This window comes from Dreissena polymorpha, chromosome 7 (assembly GCF_020536995.1).
Source record: "Dreissena polymorpha isolate Duluth1 chromosome 7, UMN_Dpol_1.0, whole genome shotgun sequence".
Lineage (NCBI taxonomy): Eukaryota > Metazoa > Mollusca > Bivalvia > Myida > Dreissenidae > Dreissena > Dreissena polymorpha.
The window spans coordinates 68,810,373-68,830,385 of NC_068361.1; the positions used below are offsets into that span (position 1 = coordinate 68,810,373).

Below are 20,013 nucleotides of genomic sequence, written 5' to 3' on the forward strand. Positions count from 1 at the left end.
ATGCATTACATACTAGGCGCCGCTCTCCAGAGCGACGCCAATAAAATTGATCAAGAATATGAACAATTTTGATGTTTATATGAAAGAGTATTTGTGTAATGTGTTTACATGCTTCTTATTATATCAAACAACTAAATTAAATACTATTTACCATCGACTCTTCATTTTCACAATTAAGAAACGACCATCCCAATTTGTCTGTAGGAGAGCCAGGGGCGTAGCTAGCATTATTTTAGCTGTAGGCCCGGATATTAAACATAAAAATGGGAGTTCCGGGGGTTCTCCCCTGAAATTTTTTAAATCCTATTACGCCTGTGGTGATATTTAAAGCAAATCTAGACAAATAATCAGATAAGAAAATATAAGACTTTGGCCTCTTTTTCTTTGATATTTTACTGTTTGACCTCAATGTCAAAGAACTTAATTTTGTTTTTGTTCCGACCCGAATTCAGTCAATGAATCGGGATACGGGGGCAAGTGGTCCATTTTAAATTTCCGCTGTCATAATAAACATCATTCGCAATGTTTCTTAAAATCCAACAATAATCGATTACAACTTACTGTAGTGTTGAAAGGGAGACAAGTAGATCTACATGTAGATCTATGTAAACTTGTAATAGCAAGTCACGTGAAAAGAAGCGAGCTAAAATCTATGCACATAGAAAGAAGTAGAGTTGATAATTGGATGATATGTCATTTGAACACGACCAGAATCTATTGTCTGAGGATTATGTCAATATGGAATGCAGATTTGTAAAACCTCACCCCCCTCAGGGTCAACATTGAACTTTGTTAATAGCTCCAGCCTTCGACAACTTTCCAATCATAAATGGAAAACTGAATAAGCACCAGTTTCCTCATGCATGCAGGGATAAAGGAAATGAATATTTCAATCCACTTTTCAAATAATACCATCTGCACTCTCTTGACAACAGCTTTATTTTATGGCAACTTCAATGAACTTAAGGTTATTTACTCATTATTTCAAAGGACTATGCTGTACTTTTAAGTGTTGATGTACCTTCAACGTCCCTGCTGTATGCTTGAAATACTTCAGTGTTAATATGTTGGCAGTATTAATTTTTAGAGAATTTAGTTGGAACAAAATATGATAGACCTGTACGAAAGAAACATCTATGAAAACAATGACGTATTCTGACGATATATTTAACCATCACGACCAGTGAATTCCAAAATAATTCATCAATTCCTACTTTGCGCGGCTGCATTTCAAATTTGCATTAATCTACTGTTTGAACACATTTTAAATCGAAAACTACCTATCCGAAGGTAAAGCCTCGTCATTTCTGATGATGACCGAGTGAGTGTAACACACAACCCTGAACTGTATGACGTCATATGAAATAATCGAATTATTTTGTCGATGTCGAATGAACAAGACATAATGTTTTCAATGTTATTTTAATTTAGTTTGGTATGTGTGATTTGTCAATGCAATAATAGCGAAAATACACATTTTTCTGACATGATCATCTGCGGGCGTTCTCAAAATCCGGATTTGAGCGCCCGCAGATGATCATGCCCTCGAAAACGAGTGTTATCCCGATAATGAAATAACAGATATTTCGTTCGAAACTGAAATTGAAACCTCACTTCTGTAGACAAGTTGATTACCAATGACTACTTCCGTGTGATATAAGAGTAGCATGTTTACTTTCAGTTTCACGAAAAACAAATTATCTTCCTGTTAACAATTTTCTGAAAACGACTGCGCAAAGATCTTATGTAAAAACTGCGTGGTCTTGTTATATTGCTTTGCGTTTCAAATGTGAAGTTTATGTGCGGTTACAGCTGTCTATCAGACAGGTAAGAGCATTATTGCTTTACAGTAATAAGCAAGATAAATATTATAAGAAAACTTGCGAAACCTTAGGAATAACAATATTGACAACGATTTAGTTCGTTAATTTGGTTTTCAAGAGATGTGAACTGTAAAATTATTTGGTAAAATATCTAAAATATGATTTATATTCGCCGTATGATCAGAAAATCATTATTGACTATTTAAATCGTGTAATCTTTTCTAACAGATATTTTCTACTGCATTCGTTTTATAAGTATCATGCAATTAAGTGATAAGTAATATGGATTTGTTTCAAGGAAAACCTTCAGGAATGTCAGGTCCCTTCAAGTTGTGAGTAGGAGGGGATTCCCGCTTTCAATTTTGCTCTAATAGTGCAATTTGGGGGTATAATGATTGCGACATAAAATGAAATGACAATGTTGAAACAGAGGGGACTCAAATCCATTTCAGTGTTAAAATTCATTAATAGGAAAAATGGTAATATCACAATTTATCGTGCTCATATTTACTATTTTGTGTTCTGATGCTCCTAACCGACTTTTATCACGCGACCAATCAAATTAATCATTCCAAAACTAGCGCGTTGTTTTAATACACCCGCATCACTTGGCGAACCATTTTATATTGAAGTGGAGATATTGAACATTAAAACCTAACTTGTAATATTGATTAATGTTGGACTCGTGTTTACAATAAATTACAATAAATTAAGAATTAGCTTCTATTGCACTTGTATTTAACTTCTCCACAATTGTTATTGCTTTTTTTTAATTTTAGAACATGTTGCGTATCATTTTTTATCCCATTTTTATACCGACATTGACGGTATAACACCCCATGGAATAAACTATCCCACCTTGTTGAATATACCTGTCGCGTGCACTTTATCAAAGAAAGTCTATAACGGATTGTCTTGTGTTTGGGCCACAAACTACAGGATGTGAAGGCTAGATCTAGACGCCATCAAAATCTGCAGCGTCCAATAAAAAATTAGACGAGTATAGTTTTTTTTGATAATTTATGTTTAAAACGACTTGATCTGTGTGTAAATCTACATGTACATGTATGTTGACATCGACATCATTTTGTCAGGAGCAATCGCCGCCATAGTGTATATTGATCATTTCCTTTCGAAAATAAAATGAATTATATTAAAGTAAGATCTTCTTTTCGCGGTCGTAATGAGTTACAATTTGATTGCTGCGTAAAATTAAATCGACGCATATGGTGATATGTTTTTATCGTTTTACAGTTTGTGTGTGAAATTTGTTAAGACTATTTTGCGTACCAGAACAAATACATTCTATATCACTACCCATGGTTACATTCGTTAGATTTTAAGCGCTTTTAAGAATGAGTTAAAATTATTGTTAATGTTATTAGATCTATTTATGTTACGTTGACAAAACAATAATGGGATAAATAGATTGCTAGGATTAGCGTAAAATAAAGAGAAGTTTATGTTGCTCGGCTCAAACACCGAAAGCGCTTGCCAAGGCTCGCACTCCCGGTGTTCTAAGCCTCGCAACATTCTCTCTATATGTACATATACGATGTCTCGTCTGCATATCTCCCTTTTCGTAGCGTGAAATACTATTATCTGTTATAATACAGAAAAGTAGTGTATATGGTATATTATGTGGTCCAAGTAGTCATGTGCAGGCCGTCTTGTAGATTGTTTTAGAGACGATTTTGTTTGTTTTCTTTTTGTACAAATATAAGTATCAGGTTAAAGGATGTAGTGATTTGGCAAAAAAAATGTCGGCTGTAACACGCGTAGGGAAAACAGTGCATGCAAAATGTACTGTAATGTGCATATTTGATATTATTGTTTGGCAGTACCGTTTTTATTCTTAAAAAATCTAAATCGGTTTACTATACATATGGGTTAATTTTATAGTCAATTTTATGACGGGGAATTTGCTCCGAGCAAACAATTACATTGTTTTAAATATATAAACCACACATCAGATTCATAGATTAAATCTTTACGCTAAGTAAACGTTTATCGGTTAAGTCAATACTGAAATAATAACAAATAACAAGAACGTACGCTCGTTTTATCATAAATTATCATGTATCTTAATACTGTGAATATTTTGACAAACCGTCAATTAACATTATGGCTTTTAAGATCCATACCTACGGAAACATGCAAAAATTTAACAAAACTATACTGATCAATATCCTTGATTTAATTCTTATAAAACACTTTCCGTATTTTTTCGGATTGGCAGAGTCAACAATGATAATAGCCGCAATATTCGGTACAAGCCATTAACGCTTCGATTCTGCATTCCTCTTAAAAGATCTCCCGGAGAGCTTACATTATGCATCAAATTATAATCACTATAATAAAGTCAAATGAAACAGGGAGAGATGTGCCTGTTCTTTTAGTGCCTCCACCTGATGACGCGTGTAGATTTTCTTTGCCTTATATTTAGCTGTTTATAAACCTCTTTAACTCTTTGACTTTAAGTGTGTATTCTAAAAACGCTGCGTATTGTTTTATGTATGCAGTTTTTAGTTTTGTATCTGCTTTTATTCATTCAAAGACATCATATAATGCACGGTTTAATTCAGTATAATCTTTCAAGATCAATATTCTCGTCTTAACGCAAAGAAAGCGCTGACCGCGATGGACGTTCGGTATTGCCCATTTTATACATGGCGACAAAAAAGGGCGATATAACCGTGTTGTATGTTTGTTTGTTTTTGTTATCATGGTCTGTATTAAGTTTTTAACATCTGTCCACATTGCTCACATTAGTGTTTATTTCAACGAATTTGATTTTACATCGATCAAACATCCTGTTGAAATTCGAAATACTGAGGATCACTGCCAACCATTCAGTTACAATCCTTGAAAAATCTACTACTTAATCATCTTAGTATCGTGTTATAAAAGTGTTTCGCTGCTTGTAATCAGACATATATTGCTTGTTTTCATGCGAACACAAATGACGTCCGAATCAATATATTATGAATGTATTATTAGGAAATTGATAACATCATAATATCAGTTGATTATAACCAAACACAGTTCTTTCTTGAAATTGGTCTAAACAAAAATACCAGAGCAAAGCATTTAACATGAAGTAGAAACACTTACGGACTATTTATATAGATAAGCGATCTTTTATTGTTCTAAAAGGCCATCATAGTCAGTGATAGGATTTAATTGCTTTCAGACATTTATAAAAATCCTTACAATTGCATTCATATTCGTCGCTTATACGGTGTGTTAGCCATATGATCTAAATTACTCGCATCAATACGACAAAGATACATTCATTTGTTTGGTTATTTGAACAATAAGTATTGCGGCGCATATTTGAAATGAATTGAATGCCCCACAATAATGACCCTCATATTTGTTCTTATTATGTTTTTTGAAGATTAAAGTAGGTTTGCTTGAAGCTAAGATTTTAACCAAATTTAAAGATAAACTTCAAACTATAGTGAGAGCATATTTAAAAGGAAGTAAATATCTGTTGTCGCTTTAATTTTATACCAGACTTATCTCCGTCGGCATATTATCGTTACTAGCAGTTTGTTTGAAACCTTCACTCTGGACTTTGATAGTTCAGTTTGCTCCGCGTTTAAAGCTTGTCAAAACAATTCATTATAGGCGCATTTGCGTTTGGCGAAGTATTTAGAAGACTCAATGAATTCCTTGATACAGAGGATTCGATTTCGGGTAATTAAACAAATCTATTGATTCTAAACATAATTGTCAAGGAATGTGTAATAATAAAATACATCTGTAACTTCGGTTTATTGAAAGCATAAAATATGGTATTGTTAATATAATCGATTTCTTCACCTGATTGTGTTTCATAAAAATATACTAGTATTATTAATCGGGTCTAGATTAGGTCTAATAACTATAAGTTTGCATTTTGTAATTTGACAGGTATAAAAATCTGAAGAAAGTTTCAGTCCGCATTTGTCCGAGCCGTTGTATACGCGTCTGTCGGATATGTTAAAACTCCAATTCGAGTTAACTTTTTTTAACTTTTGTCATTAATCAGTATTTGAAAATTTTATGTCGCATTGCACCCCGTTGACCGGTAAGATACATAGATATAGAGATTTATAGTACACGCTAAACATATCATGAGTGTTATATCCAGTTTTATGACGTATAGGAATCCAGAAAAAAAGTTTACATCTATTTAAATTGGAAGTAAAATAAAAAAAATAATATGATAATGTTATAAACCGGTGTATCTGCAGGACTAAATTCAAAATCAACTGTATTGATCTATGCTTCAGAACAAGTTTTTATGGTGTATTTCTGTACACATGACACACATGGACAATAATTGTACTACAGTTTTTATTTTTGCGAGTATATTGACCGATTTTAAACACATTTTTAAATGCTTTAAAATGGCTGACTGCCGTTATTCCACTTAAGTTATACGTTGACTCAAAAGGTGATAACGTTAAAGTGGATATCTGTTACTCTGGTTATTTTGGAGCACTTTATCAAAATAATGCTGAAATAAATCCAGAAATAATTGGTTTTCGGTGAGATTTTGTATCTCTCCTTTTCTGATTGCATGCCGATATACTTGGAAAAAAGCATTTAGTCGAATTCATTTCGTTGCTGGTATATTCTTTCTCGAAGCATGCGAGTATGTTCTATGATGTGGAACAATATTTGTGGTTTCATTCTTCTAAATAAAAACACAATTTGTTTTATTAATTGCAATCACTTAACAAATCGGATTCGTATATAACATCAATTCAGGGTTGTCAATTTAATAAAGCCTACTTTTCAAAACATTTGAAAAGTAACATGTTTGTAGCTTATGTTATATTTTTGCGAATTTGTTACGTTGATGAAATTCCCGTATGCGTGCAATGTGTGTCATGGAAACATTATCTTTCAAGGTCGCAATTTATTCACGTGTGAATTAGACGACACTTGCGTATGGGGAATGATTCAGATATTCTCGGTGATAAAATATCAACAATATAATTTAAAACGTGTACTTGCACAAACTCGTGAGTGTCATGTTTAACATTATTTGTGTGTGGTTGATTCTTAAAGCACATTAAAACCAATAACTTTATAAAAACGAATTGTCCAGGCAGTTTATTGCATTAGTATTGATAAACAAGCTCTTAGTTCAAAATTAGGCAAACAGACGTAAAAATATTGTTTATGCTTTATTAAATAAGTCTGTCCATTTGTAGCAAACGAAAAACTCCGAAATGTCGTATTATATGCAACTAAAGCAATAATATTATGACAAGATCTGAAAAAATAGCATTGAGAAAGTATCAATTTTAATATTCAGACAACATCTTAAATTCGAGCGCATTTCGAAATTCTTGGCATATCAACAATGTTCTTCTATTCCCAGTCTTCAGAGGCTTTCAGAGTAGAGTAACGTGTAATATTGCTATCTAAACCTGTGTAAGACCTTTCTTTTCCATCACTTTAAATTTTAATAAATACTCTGTACATTGGATGCTAATATTCACGTAAATCAGTCAGGCTTTCAGCAAGAATCGCTAACATACCTATTTTTGTCACGACATCTGCGTATTTATATTTAAATGCCGGCAATTTACCACAAGAATGTTGGTTTTACCTAATTGACTTAATATAGAGAGACTTCCCCTTTCAGAAAAAGTGTGTTAGATAACCTTGTTAATACATCTTTATTTTCTTAAAACGGAAACACAACTATTTTTTATAAATATAATAAAATGATTCGGGTATTGTTTTGATTGTGATTCTCCAACTTTAAAACTAAGAATGTGCCTACCCTTCTTCAACATTGGACTGTGTCAATTCCAAATTTATGTACGGCCCTGTAGTCCATGCAATAAAAGGTTATCTTAATTTTCCTAAAGTTATTACCTAAGGAAACTTCCAGGACACGCATCTTACTATTGCTCACAATAAAGTAAAAACAATATTATATGAGAAACGATATTTTTTATCAAATTCCGGAATAGTAATGATTCGAAAGGCCCTTCTCGTAAAATTTATATTTCACAATTAGTTCGATACGCTAGGGTTTGGTAAAGTGCATCAGGCGTCTTGTACAAAGTTCGTTAAAATAATGGCAATGTGACAGAAACTAGCCACGGCCCTGAGATCACATATTTAACAGCCTAGAATCAAATAAATAGCAAAGCATAACTCTCTCAAACAAGAAGTACGATTATAGAGCCTCATACTGTGAACATATGGAAAAACCAAACCTTTATTCAGCCAAAGTATTAGTTTAAAGATTCATAGCTTCTTAAATATGTAAACTTGTATGAAAACGACATCAACCAATGTGTTAAATATAATTTAAGTAAAACACTCCTTATTTATTCGAATGTCCAAAAATACAGTTGAATCCAAAGATAAAGGCCCCATAATTTGATAATTTGGCTGCATGACTCTAGCAGTCTTAAACCATGCACATTGTCGTCACTTCATTAGTTTTCAATCATTTCAAGAAACGTATCTATGTCATTTGTATAAGGCCCTTTATGTGCTTTGATTTTCATGTGTATATAGCTTTGGATTGTTGAATGTAAACGGCATGACACAAGAAATGATACTTAGTCAAAACATACATTATACGACGGGGTCATTGCCTTGGAACGGTCAATCAAAAGGAATGAAGAGGTTTAATTTATATTATGGGCGGCAGCAAGCCTGACCTTAAGTCCGAGAATTATACGAGAATTATTCATTTAAATCAGATTTAATTAGCCATTTTTTCTAGTAACCAAATGTGATAAAAATATGTCAATGTGGTCTTAATTAGACCCGTACGAGGATTAACTTGTTTTTCTAATATGTTTATAGTAAATACGCTAAATATTATCTCATCTGAAACCGCAGGGCCATGATGATCGGTTTTATGCACACTTGTGTTGTGGCCGAATACCAAGTGTGCTCAAATCATTTCGTGGGGTCAAAACATTTCCATCTACATGCGATTAACTTGTTTTCCTGATAGAGCTGAATATTTACCTGCAACACAGAGTTAACTTTTATAACATCTTTACCTTAAAACCCAGAGGTTCAGTAGTTGTTATATAACATCAAAATGGTCATTTACCAAGTTTGTTCTATTTACTGCCCCGATGTAAAAACATGTTAAGTTTATTTGGTAAATATTGGTTCCGCCCTGAGTTTAATTTATTTGCTTTATTAATTCAAGTGAGCAAAGCGTGATCATAACCCCGTACAACAATTGTTCAAATCATCATACCGCGGTAAGTGTTTGCTCCGTCCTGGGTTTATCTTGTTTTCCTTATATGCATGTAGCAAAAAAATAAAAAAAATATGTTTCTCTCAAAGCCGAGTTCATTGGTATTTATAACGTAACATGTACATATTATATAATGGTCCTAAAAAATTGTTTTAATATTTCCCATTGAGTCAAAATTCGCCTTGCCCTGGGAGTTAAATGTTTTCCTAATATTTAACCTTGATAGTATTCTCCACCGAAACCGAATCGCACGCATGTGTGGAATTTGTTAACCTCGTTTGGTGGTCTTCAACCAAATTTGTTGAAATAATGTCGGGAGTAAAAACTGGCCTCGTTCCAGGGTTACCAGTGTTACATCACAGGGATCACATTTTTTAAATATAAATAAATCAAAATAACTGTATTTTCTTTGCAACAAGATGGCTTTGCTATTTGGTATTATACAGCAGGTAGTCGTGTTCTACCAAATTTGTTAAAATGTCCTGGGGTCAAAACTAATCATGCTCCTGGTATTGTATTTTAAGATACATTTGTAAGCAAAATCAGTTCAAACGGTGTCTTCTCTTAAAAGACAATGCTCATATGTGTAATCTTGTGTGTGTGTTACATCAGATAGTGATCCCCTATTAAGTTTGTAAAAAAGTATGTCTGTTTGATCAAAAATGCCTTACGCATGCAATGGTGTGAACAGTTTTACACAAGCGTCTAAAGCAAATATGTTCAAAAAGGCCCTGTCAAAAAGCGTAGCCCCAAACCCATGGTCTCGAGTATTATTCCGCGAGCTGCAATTTCTCAGGTGAGCGTTCAATGATCGAGTCCTCTTGATATAATATCGATCTATAAAGGCAAATTCGAAAAGACATCAAACAATACCTTGTGTTTCAGAATGACTGGCCAACTTCGTGATTCCGACAAGTCCCAGATCGAAAGCTGGATTGGACAGGGCCCAAAAAATTTTAGCCTTTTATACAGTATCTCAAAGGACGGATGCTCTGCTCAGAAATTCCACGAGAAATGCGACCATCAAGGATCCACAATCACGGTGATCTACAACAACCAAGGGTCTGTTTTCGGTGGTTACACATCCGCCAGTTGGGCAGCTAGTATATCCGGTTCGACAAGAGATGACAAGGCCTTCTTGTTTCAGCTGAAATTTTCCGGTACAGATACGAGACGTCAATTTCCCATTTCTGATGCGGCATTTGGCATTTATTCGCATCCAAACTTCGGACCGACATTTGGCGAGGAAGCTAAATTTGATTTAAAATCATTTAGCGGCACAATCAATAACGCAAGCGGTGTATTCCAATTAGATGGTGCATTCACATTTGGAACGCACTTTGCCATGACTGGTGTATCAAGTTGGGACGAAATCCACAACGGGGTAGTTACTGTTACAGATATCGAAGTTTACAGCGTTGCAGGTAAATATAAAGTTACATGTACTGTCTCAGAAATGAAATTATCTATTTAGTCGTTGCTTTTATCAGGTTTATGTTTAATGTTGCGGTTTTTGTATTGTACTGTACCTTCTAATTAAAAATTTGCGGATTTAACAATAAAGTATCTCCCGAAGAGTTTCATTAATCAGATACAGATACCACATACTTAATATTCATTAACCTACTAACGGTAGGAAATTAAGAAATTGACACCAAAAAAATTTTGTCATGCATTATCTGTATTTGTATCAAACCGAAGGGACGGAGTATAATTGAATAACTCTGTTGATCCGTTCGTTTTTCAGTTTGTCGATAAATATTTTCTCTTAAAATATAAGAAGTTTTTATACGAACTACTACCTTATTTCTCAAATGATTCAATCGAAATTTAAAATATGTCATCAGCACGAAGGTTATATGGGCAAGATACCTTTTGTTCCAAGTATTGCTCTCATCCCTGAGTTATTTTCACATAAAAAAGCATACAAATTGGTGGGTGGTATTAGACCCGTTTGGAACTTATCTCGTATTATGCAAATTAACTGACAAAATCAACATACAAATCACATGCTTTGCAGTAAAACAAGTTACAGAAGAGCCTTATCAAGCTCATTGGCGAAAGATGCCAGAATGGAATAGAAAGGTAAGTAAACGCGATCAACGATATCACGGTGGGGATTCTTTTTTAAGTCGCTTTCGAGTAAATTTAACGACTATTTTAACAAATTAACAATATTTTAATCAATACGTGTGTTTGTTTGTTTTTTCTGATCAGTTGTCTCAAGAATTGCTACAAGAAGTGAAATCTTTACAACCAAGCCCTGAAATGAAGCTTCAGGACTATCGTATCTTGCTGATTGGTCCAGTGGGAGCTGGTAAATCCAGCTTCTGTAACACGGTGAATTCAGTGTTCAGAGGAAGAATGACACAAAGGGCTATTTGTGGAGAAGGACAACACAGCATCACAACTGCGGTATACAGAAATTAATCAGATTTTACACATGTAGTCGAAATTCTATATTCAGGAATATGAGTATATAATACATTTGTATGATACAGAATGTCGTGACGTAATGAACTTTATTTAAGCAACTTGATTCACTTACCGATTGAATAACACATACGTAAAACGTGCATATTTACGTAAAATTGACTATTCATTACCAGATTTTTTGACATTTCCTATACATATACACAATATAAGGCCTACACATTGGACACATTCTAAAAAGTAAACGGTTAGCTTTGCTTTATTTCAGTATCAGCCATATGTTTTGAACTCGAAGGACAATGTACCGCTACATGTCCGACTTTGCGACACACGAGGCCTGGAACCAAACTTTGGAATCGAAACGATGGAATTCAGCTATCTACTTAACGGACATATACCCGAGAGATATGAGGTGACCCTTGCTTTTATTCAACACTATTATACAGCATACCGGCAAAGCCAGTTACTAGTATCGTATAACACGAATTGTTTTATTTCAGTATTTAAAACAATAGTCAGCTGTTGACTGGATCTTGCTGAGTGTTTACAAATAAAACCAATTAAATCATTTATGTTTTCAGTTTAATGCTGAAAAGTCGATTTCTTTAGACGACCCTATGTTTGTGCTGAAGCCAAGCCTTAAAGATAGGCCCCATTGCGTTGTGTTCGTACTGGACGCTACAACAATTGGAAAGTTGGATGAGAAACTGTTGGAAAAAATTAAGAACTTCAGGAAGTCTGCAACAAGGAAACGTAAGAACCCTCTCGTTGACGGAAACTTTAGAAAAATGTTTATAAATATATTGGATGACGACCATATAAATCATATTACTAACACCTGAAAATAATGACTACAAATAATTGCATACATTTGCTTTATGTGACATACAAATCACGTTACAAATACCACGTAAAAGTTATTAATGATGTTAGTAATTTTTGTAAGAAATTCTCATTCAGAAAACATTTTTGAGATTTATACGTTAATGAAGTTCTTTTCAATTTTGCTATATAATTAACCTTCAGAAATTCCACAAGCAGTTCTCTTGACGAAAATAGATATACAAGATAAAGCTGTCGGTCAACATTTAGAAAAGGTTTACACAAGCACTGTTATAGAAAAAAAAGTTCAGGAAATTTCCAACATGATTGGCTTTCCGAAGAACCATGTGTTTCCGGTGAAAAACTACGAAGATGAGATGCTTCTTGATGACGGAGTGAACATCCTGGCGTTATTGGCGCTGAGACAGATCCTATACTTTGCTGAGGATTACATTGAAAATCAGCGGTCTGAGGTGGCAGAAGGGCCTGAAGAGGAGAGAGTTGACAAAAGCCAAATGGACTTATCGTAGGAAATATGTACAATATTGTTCATGATAGTTTTATATTGTGTAATATCAGTCGTGAATATCGGGTAAATTTGATAGTTTTATTGAAAAGTTAACTGGGTTGAATAGCATGAAGCTTACAACTGTATTCAATTGCGATGACGGAAGGATCTAATTTACTAAAAAGGCTAAAACAGTTTTTCTTGCGGTGACCCCTCTTTACACCGTTTAGATAAAAACAATATTATATTGAAACGTTTCATAACAAAACAAGATTTAGTCGACCTACCTAGTCAAATTTAATATCAGACCCAGTCCTGTGTTTATAACGAAAATTGTCGTTAACTAACGGACACCATTGTCATTCAGAGCATATAATGTGTGCATTATGATTGCAGTCTGTTACATATATGTCTCCTTATTTAAACACGAAACACACTTTAAATATATAAATGCATACAATATAATCTTTCTCAATCAATGCCGTATTGAAATATTTGTCGCAGCGATAACAAATTGGTTTCCTGTCGGTATCCTTACAATGTGATGTAATTATGATAAAAAGTACGTACATTATTTGGCGTATCTGTCTTATCAAAACACTTCCAACGCAATATGTCTGTAAAGTGAATTATATTTGGCACATCGTGCGCCTCGCATATTTTTAATTTGTGTAGACATATCACATGCACGAATAAATGCAAAAAAATAATAGAAGTACTCGTATATGTAATTGTGATTATTTAAGCACCATATCAAGTTTGACTTATAATGTGGGCAATACATTGTTGAAGAGGAATTATTACTAGTATATTTCTTGCGTTCTGCGTTTTTTTATTTGAAGTTGGCCATGTTGTTTAAAGACCCTATACTTATTCCACTTTAAGTGTTAAACATCCGTTTTGTTAAGCTGTTAGTCATTAGTTAAACCTTTGTATAAAATAATAAATAATATTTAATAATGACAGCCATATTTTCTTATGCAGGTCTAAGGCTATGACTCCAGGGGAACACAAAGGTCTTCGCGGCTTTTCCAGTAAGAAAAAACTCAATATCGATGATGATGATGATGATTTCTCATAAAGAAGAATGGACTTCGGATGTACTTAGACAATTGTTATGAAAACTATTGCTAGAATCAACATTATCACAAATACTTGTAAAAGGTACTAAAACATTACTGACCAATTCCAAAATATCATCCTACGTGTATATTAATATGACATATTATCTTTTTAGTGTGATATGATTATTTGATTTGTTGTACTTTCTTGTTTACTTTTATGTTGTTTTTTCTCGTGCATTTCATTCGCGTGTGATTACTAGCGTATTCAGTTTTTTAATTGTATGTTTATTTTATAAACATGGTCTTATTTTTATCATTATGCATTGTACATTTAACAATCACAAAAGGTTAGCGTTAAACAGATACGGTGTTTGTTATTAATTCGACCAAAATAAAATAAATTAATACTTGTAAAGAAGTTTTTATCACATGTATTGTATGCTGGTAAAATGATCATGAAAAATTTTCAAAATGCATTTTATAAACGGTATGGTTTTGTATCTTTACTCTTTGATGGACTTATTTGCATTATATCTTTAGTGTGTGGTTGAATTATTTTTGCATTGATGTCGATTTATGTCAGTATATTGTTGTTTATTTGTATACGATTTATACTTAACAAGGTAGTATACGTTGGGATAACGATTTTGTAAAAGAAAACACAAAAAGTATTCTGGAAACTGGAGTTTTAAAGTATAATTGAAAACATATAAATATGTAAAATCCTAAGCTCCAATCTAAAAACATTATACTATTTTTTTAAACAATCAAGCAAAAAAAGCAAACCAAACAAATAATTGGGAAAATCTGCCAATAGCAGAACATAAATTATATATGCATCTATTATTGGCGTCGCACTGAAGTGCGGCGACTAGTTTGTAATACGTTTTTTTTCGCTTATGGGAGGAGAAGTTATTTTACGGATCAATGTATATATTTAGTACAACATTTATTGCCAATAATGCAAAGCTAATTATTTTAATTAATAACTAATCACAGGTACTGGACAATAATAAAAGATCACAGGGACTGGGCAAATATGCGAACCGGTAAAACTTTCTGGTTTTGTTTAAAAACAAAACTTCTTTGTTCCAATATCCTATTGTTACTAATAAAGGCGCTGTAGAGCGCGAAGCGCGACACGTATTATTAATTGTAATAATGAGTCTTAATAAAGGAAGCAGCCGCTTATCAATGAGGAGCACCATCACAGCACCCCAGTCTCATTACTATCAAGTCCTCCTACAGGTTTTTTTAAGAACCACATATAAAATGCCGCAGGCCTGATCCGTATCTTGCCATTGGTATGGACCCTTTGGTACGGATCTTTAACTCCGCTCACTATCCAGCGTTTAAACTTTCGGGTTTACATTTAAACCGACTATTAATAGCTTATTAATATCTTAGTAAGAAGATGATTTTTCAAGCGGTTTCGTAGTGTAGTGGTTTCACGCTCGCTTCACATGTGAGAGGCCCAAGGTTCGAGTCCCAGTAGAATCAAATTATTTTATTTGTGTTCTATGTTAACTTTTTGTTTTGATGTCGACATTTTAGTTTAAATAAATATTCGGTTTAATTGTAACCATTTTTTTGTTTTATTATGCCCATGAAATATATGTGTGAGAGGGTGGGGGTTCGTAAACACATTAAAACTTTTACAGTGTTTTCATATCAATGAGTACTCAACCTCTATCGTAAATGAGCAACGTAAGAATAAGTTCAGAATCGTCTCCCCTTGAAGTTGAGAAATATGAAATAACGCTTACAAGATGAAGCAGATTTTATAAAAACCTACACAGTTCTGTTCCATTAATGAAAACTGCACACGGATGCCAGTAAAAAAAGGAAACCAATGTACATGTAAATAAAATGAACTATGACATATTTGGGGGTTACAACACAAAATCATAGATAATGGTTATTCGGGGTTATAACACAACATCATAGATAATGGTTATACCAGTATCTTTTTCTATTTTGTTTAAAATAATCGGCCAATATATTAACATTTAAACTAAGAAAAAAATCGTTCCATGTAACTTCATTTAGTGCTTTTTACACCGAAATTCCCGACGCCCTTTGATGCTTTGCATCAATACTTATCTTGTAATATTCGGTGATGATTCATGTCGGAAGTGGTTATGTATTTCTATATTGTGTTGTATGTACTCTTGAGTTTTTAGCCATTTCGGTAATGATACACATGTACTTGTAGCTGCCTCGACACTAACATGTGATGTATTTTATTCGATAATATGTATTGTACATTTGCATACAAACATCGTTGGAATATTTTGAAAGCACAGTACAAGCAGTCATGATACAATAATTAATGCCCGAAAGCTATAAAAAAATATAATACAAAGGCGCTTATAGTTTTGAATGTAAATTAGTATAACGAAGAGATTTTACCAAATCACACGAATTTTTATAAATGTTTGGTAAATATATTTTTGTATAAGTTCAGATGCTTGTTTACAATTACTTCGAGGATCGTAAATTGTAAGGATTACCATTTTACGTCTACAATTATAAATAAATATGTTAATTTCAAAATATAAATTGTTTAACTTTACAGACTGTTTACCGATTGTCCTAATAAAAAGGATTTACAATCAAAACTGAAATTGATAACAATGTTTTAATAATAGATGTGGTGGAATGTAAAAACAGCTGTACGACATTTCAACTACAAAATATATGAACAAGAGTTTCTGTGTCTGTTTTACTTGAAGTGCATTTGTCTGAGTCACTTATTTTCATTTTTTTAAACAAAATTATTTGTTGCTAGTATATTGTAACTCTTACTTGGAATCAGTGATGGTGTGATTTTTTATTGCTTTAAAAAACCATGAATGTAGACTTTCCAATTCTGAGCTCTCCATACTTATAAAGCTATTCCATTTTATTGTTCCTTTTGGTATTTCATGTTTGTGTATTAAAATGTTATATATACAAGAGTTTTTTTGTTGTGCGACATTATATACTTAATATTTCCCCTAATTATTTAATGCGTTAAGTGCCTGACACCCTGGTATCAATAAATATTAGCACGATATTCATATGATCTAAAAAGCTGGTAAATCACATGACATAAATATCTGGTTTGACATGCCTTTTAGGATTAACTCTGGTTAACCAACCTTTGAAGAGTTAATCATTAAAGAACAATAAACTTTAGTTGACTGAAAATGTGTGTGATTTGTTAAATAGCGTATTTTTTAAACATTATAATACATATTTGTTTGAATATTAGTTTTGATACGCTTTACCGTAAAATATAACAGAATGTTGATTATTTGTACACCTACGAAAACATATTACAATAAAGGATGCTAGTCAAATGCATGTTTGCTTTTGATAACCAACTAGGTATGCATTGTTCAAACCCTGTAGATTCAAATACCTTTATATATACTTCATTCTATATACACTTTGTAAACTAATAAACTTTGTTCTCTGTATATCGTTCTCATAATATAATTGCATTTATATAACCAATAAGATATAAGAGCACTAACATCATGAAAACATTTTCCGACAAGTTTGTCGAATATATTGTCCTTTCTATCCTATATGATTTTTATCGAAAATCTTTAGGTACACCTTGTGTTTGGCCTTTTTGAATATATATTAAATTTCTTCGAGTGTAATATTTGTCACTAAGCAATCAATCGTATACATGCATTAAGGAGGACCAACGTCTTCCGCGTTCCTTCACTTAAAAACTAAAATATTTTCCTCCTTGTATGCAGCTTGACAATGTCCTCCGAACGTAGGACAAAGTAACCCTCCATCGCACAAGTTATCCCCTCTAGACTCAAAACATAAAACATAACAGTAATTTCTTAATGAACATCAATGCTTACCATCAACCTAGGCTGATGAAATAATTGTTATGCTACAGGTTCATAATAACATTAAAGACGCCGACACAATATTTGAGTGGTATCATACCCATGACCGATAACACTTATAAACATCTCCAATTTTCAAAACTGTTATGTCCCTGCCCGATAACAAACTTTGCCCCGCCCACGCTTGAGATTAACATGCTTCTCTAGAATGTTTAATCATTCCTATGTCACGAACACATGAAACTATTTGTGTACAAATATCTTTAATATGTGAAAAGAAAATCGATCTGAGCCATCAGATGTCTACAACGCGTTGATGAAAAAGGTCTGCATTCAACAGTTTTTTACGAGAAAATAGTACAAACAATTAGATACGTTAAATAGTTACTGAAAGAATACGGAAATGCCATTGTTAAAAATCACGTAAATACAATTTCAACAATCGCAATCTAACAGTTAAATTTAAACAATAACATGATTGTTTAAAGCAACAATATTCCATTTTAATTGCCTACAACGATATCTATTCATGCAGCACACGAACACTAACATGGTACATGATCATGTGTTTGGTATATTGTCCTACAAAAAAATCCATTTTGTATCTTGTTAAAAAATGCTACCAGACCACATCTAGCGTTTAAATTTTGGTTGTTTTTTATTTATTAACTTTATTCTTCGAAATATTATACAAACTATTCGTTGATTTTGAGTGTTTATGGGTTTTAAATGAATAGTTTAACGTCCTAAAGGGAGTGTATATACGATATTATTTCGTCTCTTTCAAAACAAATAAAATGTTAATGAATAAAACCCTAGAATGAAAGTTCAGAAGAATTAGCACCGGAGAATAAACGAAATTACAGCATTGTATTCGATTGCAAATAATTGTCTGCTGTATCTCAGAAACTACGTTAAGTGCGCAGAATAGGAATATTGTTGGGAAAAAAAACACATTTGTACAAACGACACGTATGTACAATTTTGGTTTTGCAAAAATAACGATCAAACGTGTAGGTTTTGGCGCAAACTTATGAAAGAATATTTAATTGATGACGCAACATAAAGTATATTCATTAATTTTGTATAGCGTTCCTTGTTCATATGCATATATTGGCTTAAGATTGCTATAATCAAATTTTGACATTGAAATCGTATAAGGAATTCTACTCGCTTTAACTTAAAATCCACGAGCCACAATATTCCAGTTTGATAATTAAAGATTCAATCATTTTAGCACGCGTTATCGTTTTGTTTGTTACGATGTAACACATCTTACTGGAATACATATACTTGTGTTTATTAATTTGCGTGCAGCCTTTAATTTCTCACACATTTCACAATGCATCTACCCCGGTTAATGTCGTATCTTGAGAATACGTTATGCAACTGATCGATTTCGTCATCGCTGAACGGGACAATAATTCTAAAATAAAATTATAGTTTTTTGTTATTCAATTTCGTGTTTGTCCCCTAAAATTCAATACAAACCCACATCACAAACGCGACAAAATTTAAAAAAAGCACCTATCCATCTATCTATCTATCTATCTATCTATCTATCTATCTATCTATCTATCTATCTATCTATCTATCTATCTATCTATCTATCTATCTATCTTCGGATCCTGTTGAACTGCCCTTTCGGGTATCATTAACAGATCGCGCTGTAGGTGCAAGAAAAAGATGTATGCAATATTGTACAATAACATTATTGACAGTGAGACGTCAAAGAAAGAACGTAAGACTGAAACAAAGTTTGAAAGTGTTAGGATATGTATAGACAGGAGTTAAAATCAGGTTAAAAACACACTCTGCACCTCCCGAACATTTGCTCACCCCAACTAATTTATCATCCGAATTTTCTCAAGAGTAATCGTTATTTCAATATTGACCGCATCATGTTATAGTGTAATTTTAAAGCGGACCGACGACGACTCGAAAAAAATAAAACCACTGTTTGTTATCATTTAGATTCCGAATATTTAAACATTAAATGGTTTTGATGAGTGCATACATTTCACACTTAAGAACCCAACCGTCCATTAAGATTAAAATTTGCTGTTTGCATGTGTTATAGATCAAATTATTTTGGGGGTATTTTATGCTCATGTAATTATACACCATTTTATTTACAATTATTTCGTGTGTGTAATGTTCAATACACATCGATTCACGTTGACGTCGTCAGACGGTATCGTTTGCATATTTTGCTATATTGAAAATCGCTTAATACTTGCATTTTCTCCTATTTTAATGGTTATTG

General features: G+C 33.0%; 1 protein-coding gene across 3 annotated transcripts; it reads left to right on the forward strand.

Annotated features, from left to right (window-relative positions):
* The first annotated feature begins 1,678 nt into the window (after positions 1-1,678).
* LOC127837673 (interferon-induced protein 44-like) lies at positions 1,679-15,472 on the forward strand. 3 transcript variants are annotated; one of them, XM_052364927.1, is made up of 8 exons: positions 1,679-1,827; positions 9,949-10,487; positions 11,084-11,148; positions 11,281-11,478; positions 11,765-11,908; positions 12,078-12,249; positions 12,523-12,855; positions 13,811-15,472. In XM_052364927.1, exons 1-7 carry the CDS (start codon positions 1,799-1,801, stop codon positions 12,846-12,848), a joined length of 1,473 nt encoding a protein of 490 aa, XP_052220887.1. In that variant the 5' UTR covers positions 1,679-1,798; the 3' UTR covers positions 12,849-12,855; positions 13,811-15,472. The 3 variants fall into 3 exon arrangements, with proteins under 3 accessions (XP_052220887.1, XP_052220885.1, XP_052220886.1); XM_052364925.1 differs by having other exon boundaries at positions 12,523-12,844; XM_052364926.1 differs by lacking the exon at positions 1,679-1,827 and adding an exon at positions 5,390-5,525 and having other exon boundaries at positions 12,523-12,844.
* The last annotated feature ends 4,541 nt before the right edge of the window (positions 15,473-20,013 follow it).